At 42.2% G+C, this 18,324-nt stretch overlaps 1 protein-coding gene across 1 annotated transcript; it reads right to left on the reverse strand.

Moving 5' to 3' along the window:
* Positions 1-6,337: 6,337 nt before the first annotated feature.
* TECTB (tectorin beta) lies at positions 6,338-17,900 on the reverse strand. The gene is made up of 9 exons (XM_088669875.1): positions 17,825-17,900; positions 16,365-16,555; positions 15,370-15,512; positions 15,194-15,266; positions 11,835-11,938; positions 11,665-11,748; positions 9,932-10,094; positions 7,660-7,729; positions 6,338-6,480 (listed from the first exon to the last, which is right to left on the reverse strand). Exons 1-9 carry the CDS (start codon positions 17,898-17,900, stop codon positions 6,338-6,340), a joined length of 1,047 nt encoding a protein of 348 aa, XP_088526001.1.
* Positions 17,901-18,324: the final 424 nt, after the last annotated feature.

The following is an 18,324-nucleotide window of genomic DNA, read 5'->3' on the forward strand; positions in this document are numbered from 1 at the left end:
GGACTGCCTCTTCCTCCCAATCCTGCCTGCAACTCCTCCTGCACCTCTGACAGCTCCATCTCTTCCTCTTCCTTCTGCCCCAATTCCTGCCTCGCAGTAGCAGAGAACCCCACAAGTCACTGGCTCCTTCTTTTAGATCCTCCTCCAGCTCCCTTGCCTCCTCAACACGCCTTTTGGAATCTTGCCAGCCATTGACATCTACCATTGGGGGAAATAGAGCCATACGAAAGGCTGAAATTGTTTTGGTAATTTTAATTGATTTGACGGCTGGGAATCTTCACAATTTATCCTGTCACAATAAGTCCTCTTCTTATCCCCATCTGCCAGTGGGTGTGCAAGTATTCCATTAGTTCTGGCTTTGCCAGCCTGGTGCCCCACCCCCGATGATTTGGGCTACAACTCCCATTAGTCATGTTAACATGGGTGTTTTGGCTAGGGCCAACGAGAACTGTAGGCCCAAACTTTTGGAGGGGAGGGCACCAACTTTGCTAAATCTTCTTTAGTCTAACCATCCTTTAGCTTGGCTTTTCTGGGGCCTTATGCTCATTGAGTTTAACCTTAACATTCATAGTTCCTCCTACTCTCTCTCTCTCCCCCCCCCCCAAGTTCTGGAGATACAAAAGGTGTGTGTGGGGGGGGGAATCAAATCCCTTAAGCTAGGTTAGGCAATATGCTCCAGGCAGCATGTCTAGAACAGATTTTGTGTTTGTGTATGTGCAGGGGGTGCAGAGCAGGGAGGAGAGAGGGAAAGGCCTGTTGAGCAGAAATGCTTGTGCCAACGGGACCCTAACTGAGTGCTGAACTGGATACCGTACAACCCATATTGTGCAAGTACTTAGTTGTGTCAGTTATTCTTTGCAGTGGCACTGTAGTATTTTGGAAACTGTTTCCAAATAGTTCCTCACAGTACCTAGCCCAAGGCCCAAATACAAATTATATCCTAACAGTGAATAAATGGGACTCATTTATGGTCATAACCATCAACAAGATCTTAATCCAGAGTAGTGTAATCGGTTGCCTTCTGCATTTTCAAATGGAGTGTGGGAGCTGACAAATGCATTCCAGTCCTGGGGACAAGTGTTTGTAAGAAGATTGTTTCTCTACAGTGATAGCCACAGTGAGAATAGCAAGTGGGATTAATGAACAAACTCTCAAACAGCCCCCCTTTCAATATTATTTATTAAATTAAAATCCCCGTTTATTATTTCCACTATACAGGGCTGCCTTCAGATGGCTCAGGAGTTGGATAACTCCATATCCTCCAACATTTCTCAGAAGAAGAAATAAGGATGTCCTAAGGAAAAGTGGGACATTCCGGTATCAAATCAGAAACCGAGACAGCGTCTCTAAATTCGGGACTGTCCCTGGAAAACAGGGACACTTGGAGAGTCTGCAAAGGTGTAGCTAGTTGGCTACAGTATTATGTTTCCAAAAGTTATCAGACACTTTGTTTTATGAACTTGGCCTAGATGTATAGCCTAGATCAACAACTTTGGGGTAAAATTGTAAAAAAAAAAAAAGGTGAACAAATTCTATCCTAACACAACTGAGTAAAAATTAGTTAAAACAGTTGAATCAAAGAGTTTCATCATAACAGAGTTTAACTTTCCCCTATTCATTTTCTCCATATTCCATAAAAGTGTGTGTAGCATGTATGTTCAAGGTTGAAAAATCAAGTTCTGAAGTGAGGAGGAACCTACATTAAAACATATAATTACTTCTTCTACTATGTCCTGAAATGTGCTTTTTCTTTCATGAACGATACTATCCAATAAAGACAGGCTGTGGTTTGACTATATCAGGGGTGCCCAATCTGTGGCCCTCCAGGCGCTACTGGACCCCAACTCCCATCAACCCCAATCAGCATGGCCAATGGTCAGGGATGATGGGAGCTATAGCTCAACAAGATCTGGCGTGTCACAGGTTACTCAGCCTGCTGGGAGCCTGAGGGCCCCGTTCTTGCCTCTCTCCACCTGGCCCAGGGTGAGGCCTGACAGGCTTCATAAGAACTGCTCAGCAAGGACTGCGGTATTTGGGGAAAGGTTTTGTCGGGAGTTTATTCTGGTTTGATATAATTTTTTTGTATCTTTATTTTTATGTGGAAATTGTTCAGTTTGGTTATGTAGTTTTTGATGTGTTTTATTTATTTGTATGACTACTTTGCTATGTTTGTAATTATGTAATTCTCTTCATATTGTAAGCCACCTTGAGCATTGTATTAACTGTGGAAAGGCAGCATACAAATAAAAGGATGATGATGATAGTCAAAGGGACACCTGTTACACAGTGAGAACAGGTGCTAAGGAAGCCTCTGATGCTATGTCACAGCACAGAGATCAGCTGTAATTCAAACACTTTCTTGGATTGTGGCTCTCACAGGCTGGCAAACTTTAGTCTTCAAAGACATACCGCCATAGATTGGCATGCAACATCCACGCAAACACAAATTTACTAAACACAATGCATTCTGTGGCTGCTCCCAAACTGTATGCAATACCGGCATTCATCATGTGGGTGGATGTTGTGCTTATTCACCTGCAGCAACCTTTGCTAGCCATCGTGAGTTCCTTGATTCGGAAAAATAGATATCCTGTTCCAATACTGTACATGGAATCAACACTGCTGCTCACTCAAGCACCAAGCAACAGCACACACAGTCTTCCCGCTAACAGATGCTGTGACCTAATTCATGTGACTTTCATTCTAGCAAATTCTGCATCATTTATGCTTGATGTAACATATTCTTGTGCTAAGCTACCATATGGAAAACTGCATGCTAGAATTGCTATGGTATCAAAGAAGTAGGAACAGCTATGCTCTAGGGCAGGGGTGGCCAACTCCCAAGAGACTGTGATCTACTCACAGAGTTAAAAACTGGCAGTGATCTACCCCCTTTTGGGGGGTTCAGGCCAAAGTCGTTTCTTCTTTTAGGAAGGAGGAAGGCCCATTTTTGGAGGGTTCGGGTCAAAGTTGTTGAGTTTTTTCAGGAAGGAGGTAAAATGCTGAGCTTTTTAAAGGGAAGCCACAGTTGTTCAGTTTCTTTGTGGGGAGCCAATGATCTACCAGTGAGCTACTGCAGACGTCCAGTGATCTACCAGTAGATCACCATCTACCTGTTGGACATGCCTGCTCTAGGGAAAAGAACTGCCCATCGACCAAATAGTGCTGTATTGTTTTTGAGTTTGATGGGGGTAGAATGCATGCCTGAGATCGCTTCTAATTCCTGGATCCAGCACAGATTCAATTCCTGGAATAGCCAGGCTAACTTCTTGGTGAGGTAATGGCCCTCTAAGCATAGGCCATTAAGGTAACAAAGGAAGTGGCTCTGTGCCTGACAACAAACGGGTGGGAGCCCCTCAAGTCGCTGGTAGTTAGAAAGAGAAAGGCCAGAGATGAGAGTTGGTGTGTGAGGTAGAAGCTTGGAGCATTATTCCTAGAATCCAAGCCTATGGCTATGGGCGAAACAAGACCCTCTTGGCGTGTTAATGCTGTGAGCCCATCCTAGGCTCAAGTTGTAATTATCTGCAAATAAACCATATATCATAAAGATACCACAATCTGCACTGGCCTTTCTTCTGAAGGAAACCAAACTCTGGGACCTCTGGAATTCACACCACTCAGAGCCTGGGGTGGTGTGTAACAGTATTGTACTTTTTAAAAACACCACCGCCATGAGAGTGAAGCCAGCAGTCTTCTGCTAAGACTGCTCCCAGAATCCCAAGAATGATTTAGCTCCTTAATGCAAACAGCCAGGAAGTGAGGACTTCCTTGTCTTTCAACTAACACTTGGAAGCAAGCGGACTTCCCTCTAGCGCTCTCAAACTTTGTTTGAAAAATGTGCACACAGCTGGTAAAAATCACCATTGCTATTCTCAGCTGCCACAGAAATAAAAGAAGTAAGCCAAGTGAAATTTATTTGTCATGTAAAACAAGGCAGCAGGTAAAACAAGCATCTCTTCATAGCAGCAAAGGACCATGGGGGTGATCAGCAGCAGCTGATGTTGGGTTGAGTATTATAAAAGAACTGCGCGAACTCCGAGAAAGAGGAATAAATGGCAAAGGATAGCTGCAAAGAAGAGAGAAAAAAGAAGAATGTGAGTAGTCTTGCTCAGCGAATTTCTGTTACATTGCCCTGTTTGAGATTTTATATAGCCACAGTTTTGACACCATTTAAAAAGGCCCATGCCATGATTTATCATTCCATCTTTCCATGGGGATTAAGTTATTGGATCATGCTGAGTTCAGTTTTTATACAGAGCCTTGTGGTGGAACTGTTCCAGATGAGGAGCATCGTGGAATCTGCCTGGGTTGGCCATCTGCCATGATCAGAAATGTTTTAGTTAGGATACAGGCTGGGCTGTGCAGTTGTATAGCCCACTCCCCACACAATGCCAGTAAGGCCACAAGTGGAGCTGGATCCCCATTGATTTCAAGGGGTTTACTGTGTGTAAAACTCAGTTGAATAACACCCTGTATGTATTAAGCCAAAAAAGTTGGTGATTCTGGGTGAAGTTGGAACTTTTATTATTTCATATTTTTCTTGCTGTCACCTTTTTTTACCTCAAGGGCCACAGTCCCATGGGGGAGGGGAGGAGCACATTTCAGGGGCTTTGCGCCGGTGATGAGTGGAGCCAAAAGCAAAAGCAGGCAGAGCAATGGATGCACATTCTAGCCATGCGAAAATTAGACACCTCTCTCTGTCCTCCAGACAGGCAAGCAAGAAGGAGGCATTAAATAACCATACCCTCCAACATGTTGAGACTGAAAACGGGGACGTGCATGTTCCCGGATATGCTTCTGTGTGAGTCATGTGACCTGTGTGAGAGCGTGGAGGCAAGAAAACGAGCACTTTGGGGTTCTGTGCTTTCACGTGAGGTTCCGATCCCACACTTTTTGGGGCTCCGTGATTTTGTGTGAGAGAATGGCACCCCAAAACAGGATGTCCCAATTTAATTGGGGCAGTTGAGAGGTATGCATTATCATAGTTCAAGGTAGGACACATTCCAGTTAGGGAAAAACACTTGCAAAGGATGTGCAGCAGGGTCGGGGGGGGGGGTTGTGGCCTTGGGACAGTTTTAAGGGCCAGATAAGGCCGCCTAGTGGCTACAGAGTAGTGGCCCGTGAAATATGTGGCCTGGGGAGGGGAAAGGGCATGTGATGTCCCAATGATCAAATAAGGGGCTGGGGCCGCATTTGGCCTCCAGGCCTAAGGTCCCCCACCTCTGTTGCAATTGTTTTTATATTAGCTTTTTCTACATTTATGGTGTTTGTAAGCTTCCTTGATTTACCTTTTTATAATTTTATTTCTGAATTTCAGAAGTTTAGAAATTGATACATACTTTCCCGATTCATATTCATTTCACATTCTACTTCCTCACCAGCTTTCCATGGTATCCCTCATCATAATTTCTGAAATTGGTTTACATTGATTTCCTTGATTTATCATAAACAAGGACATGGCAGCAAATTCCATCCAGGAAAGCATTTGATTTAATATTATTATAATTCTGACATCCTTCAACTATAATGAAGTTTATTATATGGCATTTTCATTCATGCTGATAAATTTCCATTGACTGACATGTTAGATAGTTTAATATTTGTAATTTTTACCTGAAAGGTTGTAATTCCTGGTTAATCCTCTGTCTGTGAGAAATGAGAAAAGTTAGAATGCTCACAGGAAATGACTTATAAGTAAAAAGATAAATCAATGCAATAATGTGATTAACATTACACTGCCACATACTACATGCTAAAGTAATGATCCATTCAGCAAGGTGGAATAGCTTGATTTTATTACTTCTTTATGTGCTTTAAAATGTTTATATCTTGCATTAGCCTTTAATCTATCAGTGTCTGAAAGTGGGCCCTCCTAACAGGCCCTGTATCTGTGGATGTGTTCTCCTATTTCTATGTTAAAATAATAAAGTGGTCTGGAATGGGGTCTAAACTCAAGGCCATTTCAGCTCAACAAAACACTGGGCAATGCAAAATTATAAATCGAAAGTGTGCCCTGCAACATGTGTAGGTCCCCTCAAAACTTGGAGACTATAAAGTCTTGAGGCACACCAGGAGTTACTGAAATCTCAGAGTTAGCCTCCAACCCTACTGTTGCTGAAAGGACCACAGCTCAGAGGTAAAGCATCTGTTTTGAATGCCGAAGGTTCAATCCCCAGCATCTCCAGGTAGAACTCGGAGACCTGCTGTCAGTTTGTGTAGACAGTTCTGAGCTAGATGGACATAGGAACTACCTATGTCATTATATGTTCCATACACCTTGTATGGCTGCTTTGGAACACCCTTCTTTGTGATCTCAGTGTCCTTAGGTCAAATGACTCTACTGAATTTCTTCTGAACTGATTAATGAGACAAAGAAAGCTACAAATCCCCGGTCATCCTTGACCACAATTTCTCGCTGCAGAGAAGTATAATCTTCTCCATCTCCATTTGCAGGGAATCTACAAATTGCATAATCCCTGGCTGGAAATAACATACCAGAACGTGCCCAGAAGTATCGTTTCCAACTAAGGATAAAACCTGCAAGGTATCGCCTGTGTCTAGTAATACCTCTCCTCCTACTTTTGCAAGTTTAATACAGTGCAGGATTTAGGGTGGTTCAGGCAGCTCCCCCATACAGGGCGCTGAGCTGAGAGGGTCCCAAATTGAGAAGATCCATCATTGAGAAGATTCATTTGGGGGCACCAGATTTTGGCCTCATTCAGGGTGCCATTCTACCAAAGATTACCAAAGTCCACCGCGATTAATATATATTTGCTTTTGGCTTGGCAGGGGAGTAATGGTTAGTGGAAGGGGACAAACTTCATTTGGAGCAGGACTCCCAAGAGTTCTGCATCCAACCAGTGGCATAGCAAGGTCAGGTGGTACCCGGTGCAGAAATGTCCCCCCCCACACACACATTGAAATCTATTTGGACTCACAAGAGACTGCAATCTACTCACAGTATAAAAAGATTGGCTCTGATCTACCCATTGTCATTGCCAGGAGTTGTTCAGCTTTTTTTAAGGGAAGGGTTGGCCAAAACTGTTGAGCTTCTTTGGGGGAGGGTTGACCATAGTTGTTGAGCTTTCTTTGGGGTTATAGGGTTTGGGTCCTGAGCTGAGGGAGCTTCTATCCTTCCCTCCAACCTCCACTTGTTTGCCTCTTCCCGTCCTCTCCCTGCCTGCCTGCCTGCCTCCTCCAGCAGCCCAGGAGCACGGGGCTCTCAAAACAGCAAAGTGGCACAGCTCCCCACTTCCCCTGACAGGTCGCAGTAGACGGGAATAATGAGTGGGCGGCGCACAGAATGTCACCCCCCTCAGTGATGACACCTGGGGCAGAATGGATCGACCCCACCTCCTGGGTCCAACTTAAAAAGAGTTGATATTTCATCCCCACATTTGAAGAATTTCCCTAGTAATAGATGTAATCTATTAGGAGGATATTGGAAACCAGCCCACACCAGTTAATCCGAAACACCTGCATCAGAAATCAGGCCCAGTAAGTTTTTGCATTTCTACTGAAGAGGTGGATTAATTATCCTACCTTTTCATCTAAGGGCAGCATTAATATAGTGGTGCCTCCTCCCATTTTCAGGTAAAGAATAAACTGTTTCACAACGTAGCACCCTAATTATAAATCAAAATATCCTTCTGCACTTACTGTTCACAGTGAGTTCGGCCATTAAAACACCACCTGTTGGCTCCATTCGTTGTCTCCGATTTGTACATATCTTAAAAGTAACAAAGAAAACGATTTGCTTGATCAATATTTATTTCTAAAATCCTGAACTGTGCCCAGTGCCTTCAAATGAAGACAGCAGGGGTGGCCTGGGGTCCAATGGATCATGGGGCCAGCTTATTTTTCACTCCCAAACCTATTTGCAGTTTTTTGTAGGCTACTGTCAATGGGAGTCCCGCTGATGGTACTTCCACTTGCCTACACTTTTAGTAGATGGAACTAGGAGTTCCATGCCAGCATGATGTCAGCATCATACCATGGGATGAGGCCAGTAGATCTGTTTTGGGCAGGGCGGAGGAAGACCTTTCAACCAGCCTCTTGCTAGTGCTGCAGATCAGGGGTTGGAATTGCGGTCCAACCAAGCCCCATGTTGTTCAATAGAGCTCACTTCCAGGAAAATGTAGAGAGGTTTCAGCCTAAATCACAAGTTCTTGGAGACAGAAGGAAGAGTCACCACAGGGCTAAGGGTGGGATCTCCAGACCAGCAGTCTCATTTGCCTCATTTCAGTTCAGTTTTGTCAGAAAAGATCAAGGGTAACTGCTCAAAACAGGGTTTAAACATACAGCGCTGAGGGGGGTGTATGACTCCAGTTCAAGGTAAATAGTTCTTAAGAACAAATAGTTCCTAAGAACAAAGCACTGCAGGGTACTTAATGGAACATCAGAGTATTCTTCCCTGCATGGTTTATTCAAATTCATTGTAATAAAAGAAAATACCATCCAAATATATTTTCTGGCCTGAGATAAGTTGGTGATTTCTGGGCAATGAGTAGTGTCTTAATTCAGTTTCCAATGTCACATGGTTTAACACTGAAGGCAGCCCTGTTTAGGAAAGTTTTTAATGCTTGATGTTCTATCACCCAGCCACATGGGTGGGGTATAAATACCGGTAATGAAGTATTATTATTATTACATGTTTCATGCTCTAAATTCTCCCAGAGATGTGCTGCAACGTGATACCTCCATCCATCACTTTTCCAGCAGGTTAGCCAGCTGCCAGATGGTAGCGATAGCAATCAGACAAGATTTGGCTGTTCTGCTTTTGTTTCAAGTTGACCCAAAACGAAGAATCAAAGAAAACTGTTGGCAGTTCCTTTCCAAAATCAAAAAGGTGTGTGCTGATTATCTGCTATTTAGCCACATGTATCCATGGGTATACGGAGGAATGAAGTTGCATATGCAGGTATCGTAATGGCCAGGATTTTTTCCTGCCGCTCCCTCGCGCAACACCAAAGTTTGCTACCTCCCCCCTTTTGCTTTCCATTCTACATTGTAGTTGCAGTGCCCAGGGTTACCGAACTGGACTCGTGCTCCCCTAAATCCACCTCCAAGAGGAGCCCTGGGTAGGTTTGGAATCTAGAAACAATTTATTCACAAACAAACATTGTCCTGTGTGTTGCCCTAGCTCCTCCTAGTGAGAAGAACCATAATTTTCTAATTTCCATTTATTGAAGTTGTCCTCCTCTAAGGCAAGGATATAGAATTTATGGACATCCAGATATTTCTAGACTGTAATTTCCATAATCCCTGAGTACTGGCAATACTGGCTGGAGAAGATGGGAGTTGGAGTCTAACATCTGGATGACCGCAAGGTTGGATTCAATGAAACTGATGTGCTAGCAGGACAATGAATCCTGCTAGCACAGTGGAACTTCCCTCTCCTCTCCCCCCCCCCAGTCCATCCCCAAATATTTGGGGACAACCCCAGAAGAGCATTGCACTGGACAAGCAGAAATGCTTGTGCTAATAGAATGACCATAGTAGTGCAATGTTAAATTCCTCTCAAAGGTTCTAAACCCCTGCCCTAAGGAGATCGGGGAAGCATGGTGACGTCTACTCTATATTACTTTTCCAATAACACCGTGAAGTGGGCTAGGCTGAGAGACAGTGACTGTTTGGCCCAAGGACCTTTAAGGCAGGGAAGGGGTTGGAACCATGGGATTGCGCCAAAACTTGCAGTCTACCCAGTCCAGCAAAATCTTAAGTTGTTGTAACAAAAAGAGAAATATCTTCTTCTTCTTCTTCTTCTTCTTCTTCTTCTTCTTCTTCTTCTTCTTCTTCTTCTTCTTCTTCTTCTTCTTCTTCTTCTTCTAGGTTCAATCAAAATTCCTTATCACCACTTTAATAGGCCCTCGGAAATGTGGTTTTTTGCAGGCTAGACTTCATTCTTAATTGTGACGCACAAAAAACTTACCACAGGGCACGATAACTTCTCACTGTCACATACATGCGTCTCACAGTGCAGCCACACCTTGGAGAGTTTGGGAATATTCCGGAACCGAAATGCATTAAACTGGAAGGTCGCTCGGCTGTCTTTCCCATTTTCATGCACTATGATGGTGTCATCTGTTGGGCACCTGAGTCACATGATAACAGGCACTCTTAGAATGAGAAGAACAATAAGGCACTCCTTCTTCTACTATCTCTAATACTACCACTGTATTTATTGCGGCTATTGCAAGAACATAGCATGGTTTCTATGACAAACTGAGTACCTCTGAATGTTAGATTCAGTTGTGTAAAAAGAAGCTGTGATTGGACAAAAATGAGAGAGTGAACTGTCTGTCCTATATATTTCTGGTCGATTAAAAACAGTAGTAATGTTGCAGAGAACAGGGTAGCCAAAACAGTGTCCTTGTCCTATAAATGTTGTTGGTCTGAAACTCCCATCATCTTTGACCAATGTCTGTGTTGGCTGGGGCTGATGGGAATGGTAGTCCAACATCTGGAGAGCATCAACTTGGCCATCACTTGGTGTAAAAAAAATCACCACTACAGGAAGTGAAACCTTGGATCAAAACCCCTAATGATTTGCTCAAACTACATCATATACTAACTGGCAAACACTATGTACTATTTTTTACCTGCCCTTCACCCTAAGGTCCAAGGGTGGGTTACAACATTAAAGCACAATATTATTATTATTATTATTATTATTATTATTATTATTATTATTATTATTAAAACAACCTACAATAATAACAATAAGGTGGGTCCTAAAACCATGCACCTCAAATGTCAAAAGTCAGAGGTATGTCTTCAGCATTCTCCAGAAACTGGATAATGAAGCTGCCAGTTGTGCCTCTGTGGGGAGGGAATTCCACAACTTAGGGGCCACCACAGACAATGCCCTCTCCCGGGCTGCCATCCTCCAAGCCCCTGAGGACAGAGAAACTACCAAGAGGCCCCCTCTTCCGATCTCAGCACCCAAGAGTGAAGGAGGTGGTCTTTGATATATTTGGGGCCTGAGTTGTATAATATTACTAGAAAAGTACTTCAGGTGACAATAAGTCTAGCCTAAATTTTATTCTATTAACTTAAGGATAAAAGGAATGTATTCCTGTACGCAACCGCAGCAGCCAGAATCCTATTGGCAAAAAGTTGGAAATCTGATAAAACACCTGAAGTAGTAGAATGGAGCATTAAAATGTCTGAGTTTGCAGAGATGGCAAAACTAACAGCATCAATTAGAGGGTGCTCTAATCAAGAAAATAAGAAAGAGTGGGAATGTGTAAAGGAATATATGGAAAAAGTTGGTGCTGGAGTTTGAAATTTAATATGCTATAATTAAAATATGCTGCAAGGAGATAGAAAATACAATAGAAGAGTAATGACATGGTAAATAAGATAGTGGGCACCGCAACAATAACAAAAAGAATAATAGGCAAAGAAGATCATACATGGGTGAAGGGAAGCATGGGGAGGGGGGAGGGGGAGAGGAAGGTATTGAAACTGTAAAATGATTTATGATTTCTATGTTCGAATATGTACTGAACTGTTTTTAATTGTTGTTTTCTTTTTTAAAAAATTAAATAAAGCAATAAAAACAACTTCAGGGTGGCATTGGTTTCTTAAGATATGCTTACCCACAACAGTTCCATTTCATGTGAGTAATGTTTATGTCGACCTTCTCACAAATTTACCTACCCCTTAGTTATCAGAGGCCACTGGACTGGAAAGAAATATTCTGATGAGGGGGTTGCCCAACAGTTAGTCAGAACTACTTTAAATCTGAGGAGACAAAGAGATGTGAGTACCAGACGAGTGAAAATTTCAATGATAATTTCACATTGGAGTTGACTGATGAAAAGTTGCACCTGCTACTTAATCCCTTTGCTTCTACGCCAGCAAATATGTCTGAACCAATTTCTGAAGTTTCAACTACGAAGGGGGCTTCCTTCTTGATTGTAAACTTGGCATTCTGAGAGGGAAAATGGAGGAATGGGTTAGTAATGCAAAGGAGGGACAGCAAAAGCTTAACAATTAGATATAATGTCAGCAAAGTTACTCTGTCACCAGCAATTTCCACTTCGTTTCCCCCTTTTTTTGTATCTGTGTTTCATTTGTTTTTCTTAACATTCTTCTGATGTTTGCCCTAAGTTGGCTCAACAACAGGATGCCTTGAAGTCGAGGGTGTAATGCTTCAATGAAAGCTCAAGAAATGTGGCTTAGAAGGAACTATTCCATGCAAATCACAGCCACATAAAAAGGACAGCAACAAGCTTATCAATATCAGAGGGGGGGGAAACCATTTATTGGCAACGTCCAACTACCAGTTCGCCATAGCCAGCCATGCAGCATTGAATGAGGAAAACCACACATTTCTCAGATGAGCAAGGCACAAATTCTCCATCAAGCATCAAATCACACGTCTTCTCAAATTCCAATGCTAAAAGTGCTGGGTGAGATGACAAAAGTACAAAATTGATTCAGGGATGCATGCTATGCAAGATATTTGTGATGTGGAAAATTGTCAGAAAGAAAGATAGTGAAATGACTTTGCAACTGAACTCTCCCCCCTCCCCCCAGGTTCTCTCTCACGATAATTACATTGAATTAGGAATAGAAGAAGCTGCCTTATACCAAGTCGGACCATTTAGCTCAGTATTGTGGGCGGTTTGCAGGCAAAGTATGTGTTCTGACACTGAGCTATGTTAGTTATTTCAGTGCTCAAAAAGGCTCCATCGGTCAGTGTCAAACCACTTGTTGGGTTCCAGCCGATTCTTAATAGTATAACAGTTTTTCAGAAGAACAGAAAAAACTCAGGCACAACAAATTTAATTCTGAAAAAAGAAGTTGATAAATAGCCAAGCCACACAAGCTTGTGAAATATGCATAAATCCATAAGAACACAAAGTAAGGCTGCTGGATCAGGCCAATGGCTCAACTAGTCCTGCACCCTATTCTCACAGTGGCCAGGCACATGCCTGTAGGAAACCCACAAACACAACAGCATTCTCCTCTCCTGTTTAGCACAATTCATCCCCAAGCCACAGCTAGTTAAGTAACTGTTATAGACAAATTTCCAACAGTCTTTTATTCTAGGTGTGCTGAAACAAGGATTATAAACACCAACACAGTGCAGTTTCCGTGACATTCTATTACTTTAGGGTCATGGGAAAACGTCAGTCACCTGACCCCATGGAGAGAATCTCTGCTAGAGTATCTTGAGGTCTGGCCTCTTCAGTTATTCATGGCAAAATCTGGGCCACCCTCTGTCTGAAATTTGACAGAAAGAGATTTGGAGTTGATTTCTATTCAGGCACTGAGTGTGCTCACACATACTGTACCAAAATGCTGAAAGGGGGTTAGAACTTTCAGTTAAAAGCCTTATAACCTGGAACAAACACAAGGAACCAAACACAAAGCGGAATAAAGATCCCAGGAGAACAATGAGCATCTTCTCGATTCAGAGGATAGCTAGGCAAATTTCAGGGGGAATGAAAGGAACTTCTATGCGTAGCGAGACCTAAAAGACAAGATAGTCATTGCCCTTTGTTTGTGGCTTTCGGGAGGGTTTAATGGCGTCAGTTACAGCACTAGTGCTGAGAGTACAGTACTTGGACTGGGGTTTGGAACTGCAAATATATACAGATGATGTAGAAAGCAGTCTGCATAGTACATTGTTACATGATCAGTTCAATAAACAATCGGATCCTAAGGGCATGTGTGGTGTCATGTAGGGAAGAATCTCAATGCTGGGTTCGTTTGCTACAAAATTTGAATTAACATAATTCAAGCCCATAGAATAATTGAGTGGTACCAGACCAGCCTATAATACAGCAGATGCTTACATAAGTAATGAATTGTTTTGCTGCAAGGCATATGTTCACCATGCCAGCCAAGGGGCCCATAAATTAAAAATCTTAAATCTACATGGTTACAGTCAAATTGTGGCTCTGGCCTCTGGTGCAAAAACTAAGTGAGTTGATACATGCGTGCCCATTATCACCCAGTGACTACAACATCAAGCGATGATTTATATAAGTGAAACTTCTTGTCACACTATGAATAGTACAGAGCCCACACCACACTACAGTGGTGCCTCGCTAGACAAATTTAATTCGTTCCACGGGTCTTTTCTTATAACGAAAAATTCATCTAGCGAATCCCATAGGAATGCATTGAATTTTTTTTTTGCCCATAGGAACGCATTAATTGAATTTCAATGCATTCCTATGGGAAACCGCGATTCGTTAGACGAATTTTTTGTAAAACGAATTCGTCTAGCGAGGCAACCTCTGCTCGAAAAATCCTTTCGTTAAGCGGAAATTTCATTAAGCAAGGCATTCGTTAAGCAAGGCACCACTGTACCAGAAACACAATGCAAAGCTGCCATTCTGTGAATGGGAGAAGTTCTTCCATTTGCAGAATGAGTTTGGATACAGGTGAAGCTCCATTGACCAGAAGTGGAGAAGAGGGGAGTTTCACCATTTCTACCTACATCCCCCAGGCCCTCTAAAGGGACTCCAAACCACCTCGGGCAGATTTGGGGGGCACAGGGAGAGCCAAGGCCTGAAATCATGCCATTCCACAAGCAGAACTCCATTGAATTATTGATTTAACCCAAATATACAAGCTGTTTATAATATTGCATAAGAAATGCTTAAGTGATGAATGCACATGCACACATCCTATTATACAGACTAATAGGAAACCCTTGTGCTTGTAGCCTGTTATGCATACTAATAGCAAACTACATTTTCGGAATGCCACATAGCCGAAACAGCATTAACCACACACCGGTGAGAAGGTATCCATAGGCTTGGAGGAAGCACAAGAAATAATAATAATGGTTTAGGGGGAAACTAAGGGATGGGAAGTCCAGTGAGGATGAGCATGCTTAAGGCCATGGAATGCTGGAGAGGGTTAAAAAAGGGGGGGGAATGTGGGAGGAAGGGAAATGGAATGGAAGAATGCATGACTGGATTGATGGCAAAAATTTGCTGCAATCTCACTAAAAACCATTGTTACGGCTCGCTAGTTTGTGTAGCCTATGGTACCCCCAAAGAGTAATATTTCTAACAGATTGTCTACAATCAAATTTTTCATTTACATTTGGTAAAATGGAGGCAGTCACCTATGCATTTGCATATTTTTGGCCTCTTCACTTCACCATTGCACCCATTGAAAAATTTACAGTGGAAATCAGCAGACAGACACAGAGGGTACTTACAGAATAGAAGTTGAGGGACAGCTGGCTTTCAAATGAACCGGAGCTGCCATTCTTCACATGAATAGTTGCCACTCTAAAAGAGGCAGGAAATGTCACATGACTGAATCATACACTGTTGAATGCAGAGTGAGGCATATGCTAGAAGACGAAGGCCAATTGAATCAAGGCAGAGTTACCTTTGGTCAAAGGCAGCGTGGTTCACCAGATAGTTTGCATGGTATGTGCATGTAAATGAGTAGTTTACAGGCTGGCTCTTCACAATCACGGAGGTGTCATTGGAGACGATGGAGTTGTAGAAATGATAGATGGGGCTTTTGAACTGCAACCATGAAAAGATCAAGATGTAAACAGTGACACTGCATACACCATTTTTGTTTTGCACAGTCACGTCAAGAGTTCACTTCTACATTATCTCAAGTTTCCGAAAGTGTAAACACGCATGAGAGAGCATGCGGGAAGCACACTGTGACTGATCTGGTGAAATAGACTTCTGCCAACAAAAAGTCATGGCCTGTAAATAAGTTGGTCATTGAAGTCTGTGGGTTTTTCGGCTCCAAACTTCATATTTTTAGGCTGGGTAATAAATATCACCTCTGTAATCTAGAGTCCCTCTGCAACTGTGAAATAGATTTGCAGTGCTTTATTTTATTTTTTGAAATGTCTTGTACAGTAGTTATCAGATGGATTAGACATAAACACACACCCAAATCTCCATTCAGATCTTCCCCACATGTACAAGGGAATGTGTAAAGTAGGAGTTGAGCTGCACTGTTAGCCCTAGGTATACACATATTTAGTACAGGGTCTGCATAGGGGTGTGTGGTGTGGGACCCATGATTGCGCATGTGCCGCAACTGTGAAAATCTCCCTAGTGCACAGAGCTGTACAGATGTCATTTTAAATGCTTGTACACTGAATGGATAGGGCCAGCAGTGTGTGTTCTATCAGGGTGAAGCTATCAGGGATCAAATATAAATTTTAACAATGGACCTATATAAAACAATATTGAAAAGGTATAAGAGATATTGTGAATCTATTGTTTTCCAAATTATAAATAAAAAAGTTGTAAAACTGGTGAAAGTCTCAGGAAGGCATGGAGAGCTTCAGACATTTATTGGACACAGTCACCATCCAACTTAGGGAAGAAAGCGTTTATACTTTGGCTACTTACATCAGATTGAGTTCCACAGTATGACTTATTTTTGGGTGACAAATCTGGGATTGTAAACTGGTAATATCCTGACTCGTGGACCCCGTTGTAGCAAATTCCTCCAAGAGCCAATTGATTAACTTCCCATCCATAAGGACATTCGGGGATTCTTGCAATTATGGTTTTAGGATAACAGTACACCAAAATGGCATCTAGAAGTAAAAAAAAAATAAAAAATAAAGGGGGGGGAGGAAGCACTACTAGAGCATGGTTAAGTGATTACAAAATGCGCCTCTATCATTATTTTGCAAATGCCAGCCTGGCCTCATCAGTGAAAACACAAGTTCTAAGGCTTAGCTCTGGTAAGCCTGGACACAAATCATGTTTTCAGCTTGGCAGCTAGTAGTTTCTCCAGACGTTCGCACTACATTCAATACAGTAAATGCATGTGGTAGAAGGCAGCAGGCTCCAACCCTAATGTTCATTAGGATGCCTGCCAGGTATGTCCATGCCACATAATGTTCAGCTGGGTGAATCTGTCACTTTCAGTTTCACTCAATTTCTCATTTCCCGTATTCAATTTTCCACATTTACACATCAGTTTGCAATTAAAGCAGTGCTTCCCCCCCCTCAAAAAGATGTTTAGGGGTACTGTCATTTTCCTACTCATATTGAAATACTGTACTGCCCCTCAATGAGGGCAAAATTAGATTCACAAAATGTTTAGGGGTATGATTCCCTCTGTGTCCCTCCAGGAAAAAAAAAGCACTGAATTAAAGAGGAAAATAATAATCAGTTAAACATTTCAGTTTAACTACTGCCGTTACCAGTTTAACAGGCACCCTTAACAGGGGCTAGGGACAGTGATTCAGATAAGTTCTTTCCTTTATCTAGACAAAGGCACTATTGCAGGTACTATTATGTGTGACACACTCCAAAGAAGCTGGGAAAGATATTAGCCTCTTTCAACTATTTCCCCGCAATCTCCAAATTACACTTCCAAAGCAAGAACAGGGATACCATCTCACATTAAGCCACCATTTATGAAAGCAACAGGCCCTTAAATCCAACAATTTGTGTTCCACTACTGGGTTTCAGTGATGAGGTGACCAATGGCAATGGAAAAGCCAATACACGGTCCAAACAATCTAATCACAATCTCATGAGATCTCATGGAGCACACAGCACATTCTCGTTTTGCCTCAAGCGGTGAAACAAGGCTTGCCACCTCTGTGTTGCACCATCTATTGTGCCACCTGATGTGTGACCATTTTTCACTAGGTTCATACTGCAACAACCAATATTATGCTAATGCAACAGTCCTTGCACTGGCAGTCAGAGAACTTGCAATCCAAGCCCATATATACATTGTAATAAACAGGTTGTAATGAATGGATCTCTTGATAAATAAAACTAAGCAGTTTGAAGCGTATTTAACTGCAAAAGGTTAAGATAGCTGGAATAGTATGCAGCTATTTTACCTGCTTTGTTTGGACTGCAACGTGCCACAATGCCTCGAGCCAAGATGACCCACAGAAGGAAAGCCACCATCATCATCTTTCCAAAGATATGCAAATACTAAGAAAACCAGGACTTGATTTTCCGAAATGCTGCTGGATGTTGAGAAGGATTCACATGTATCAAACTTCTTTGAAGTGCCTGTGAATTACCAGAAGCATGAAATGTAAACTCTTCTATCTAAAATGAGTTAAGTGCAATTCCCAACACAAACTAATAAAATCTACTGGATTTTGAATCTTCCCTTCCATGTTCTTACAGCACAACCTTATCCCTATCAACTCAATAGATAGATCATATTGAGATCAATGGGTTTGAGGGTCCTGGATTGCAACCTTTATCGTCTATCTAAGAAGAGATCTGTGTCATAAGAAATTAATTACTAATAACTTCTTTCATTTTATTTTTTAAACAAAGGTGCTGTTGTTTTTTAAAAAAACAGAGGTGAAATGGGATCTGGAGG

Source organism: Zootoca vivipara, chromosome 5 (genome assembly GCF_965207765.1).
Source record: "Zootoca vivipara chromosome 5, rZooViv2.hap1.1, whole genome shotgun sequence".
In the NCBI taxonomy this organism is placed as follows: Eukaryota; Metazoa; Chordata; class Lepidosauria; order Squamata; family Lacertidae; genus Zootoca; species Zootoca vivipara.

Coding starts and splice junctions, on each gene's coding strand:
- TECTB (XM_088669875.1), bottom strand. CDS start 17,900: ATGATGATGGTGGCTTTCCTTCTGTGGGTCATCTTGGCTCGAGGCATT. Junction 16,556..17,824: donor TTGCAGTCCAAACAAAGCAG/GTAAAATAGCTG, acceptor TTTTACTTCTAG/ATGCCATTTTGGTGTACTGT. Junction 15,513..16,364: donor ACTGTGGAACTCAATCTGAT/GTAAGTAGCCAA, acceptor TCATGGTTGCAG/TTCAAAAGCCCCATCTATCA.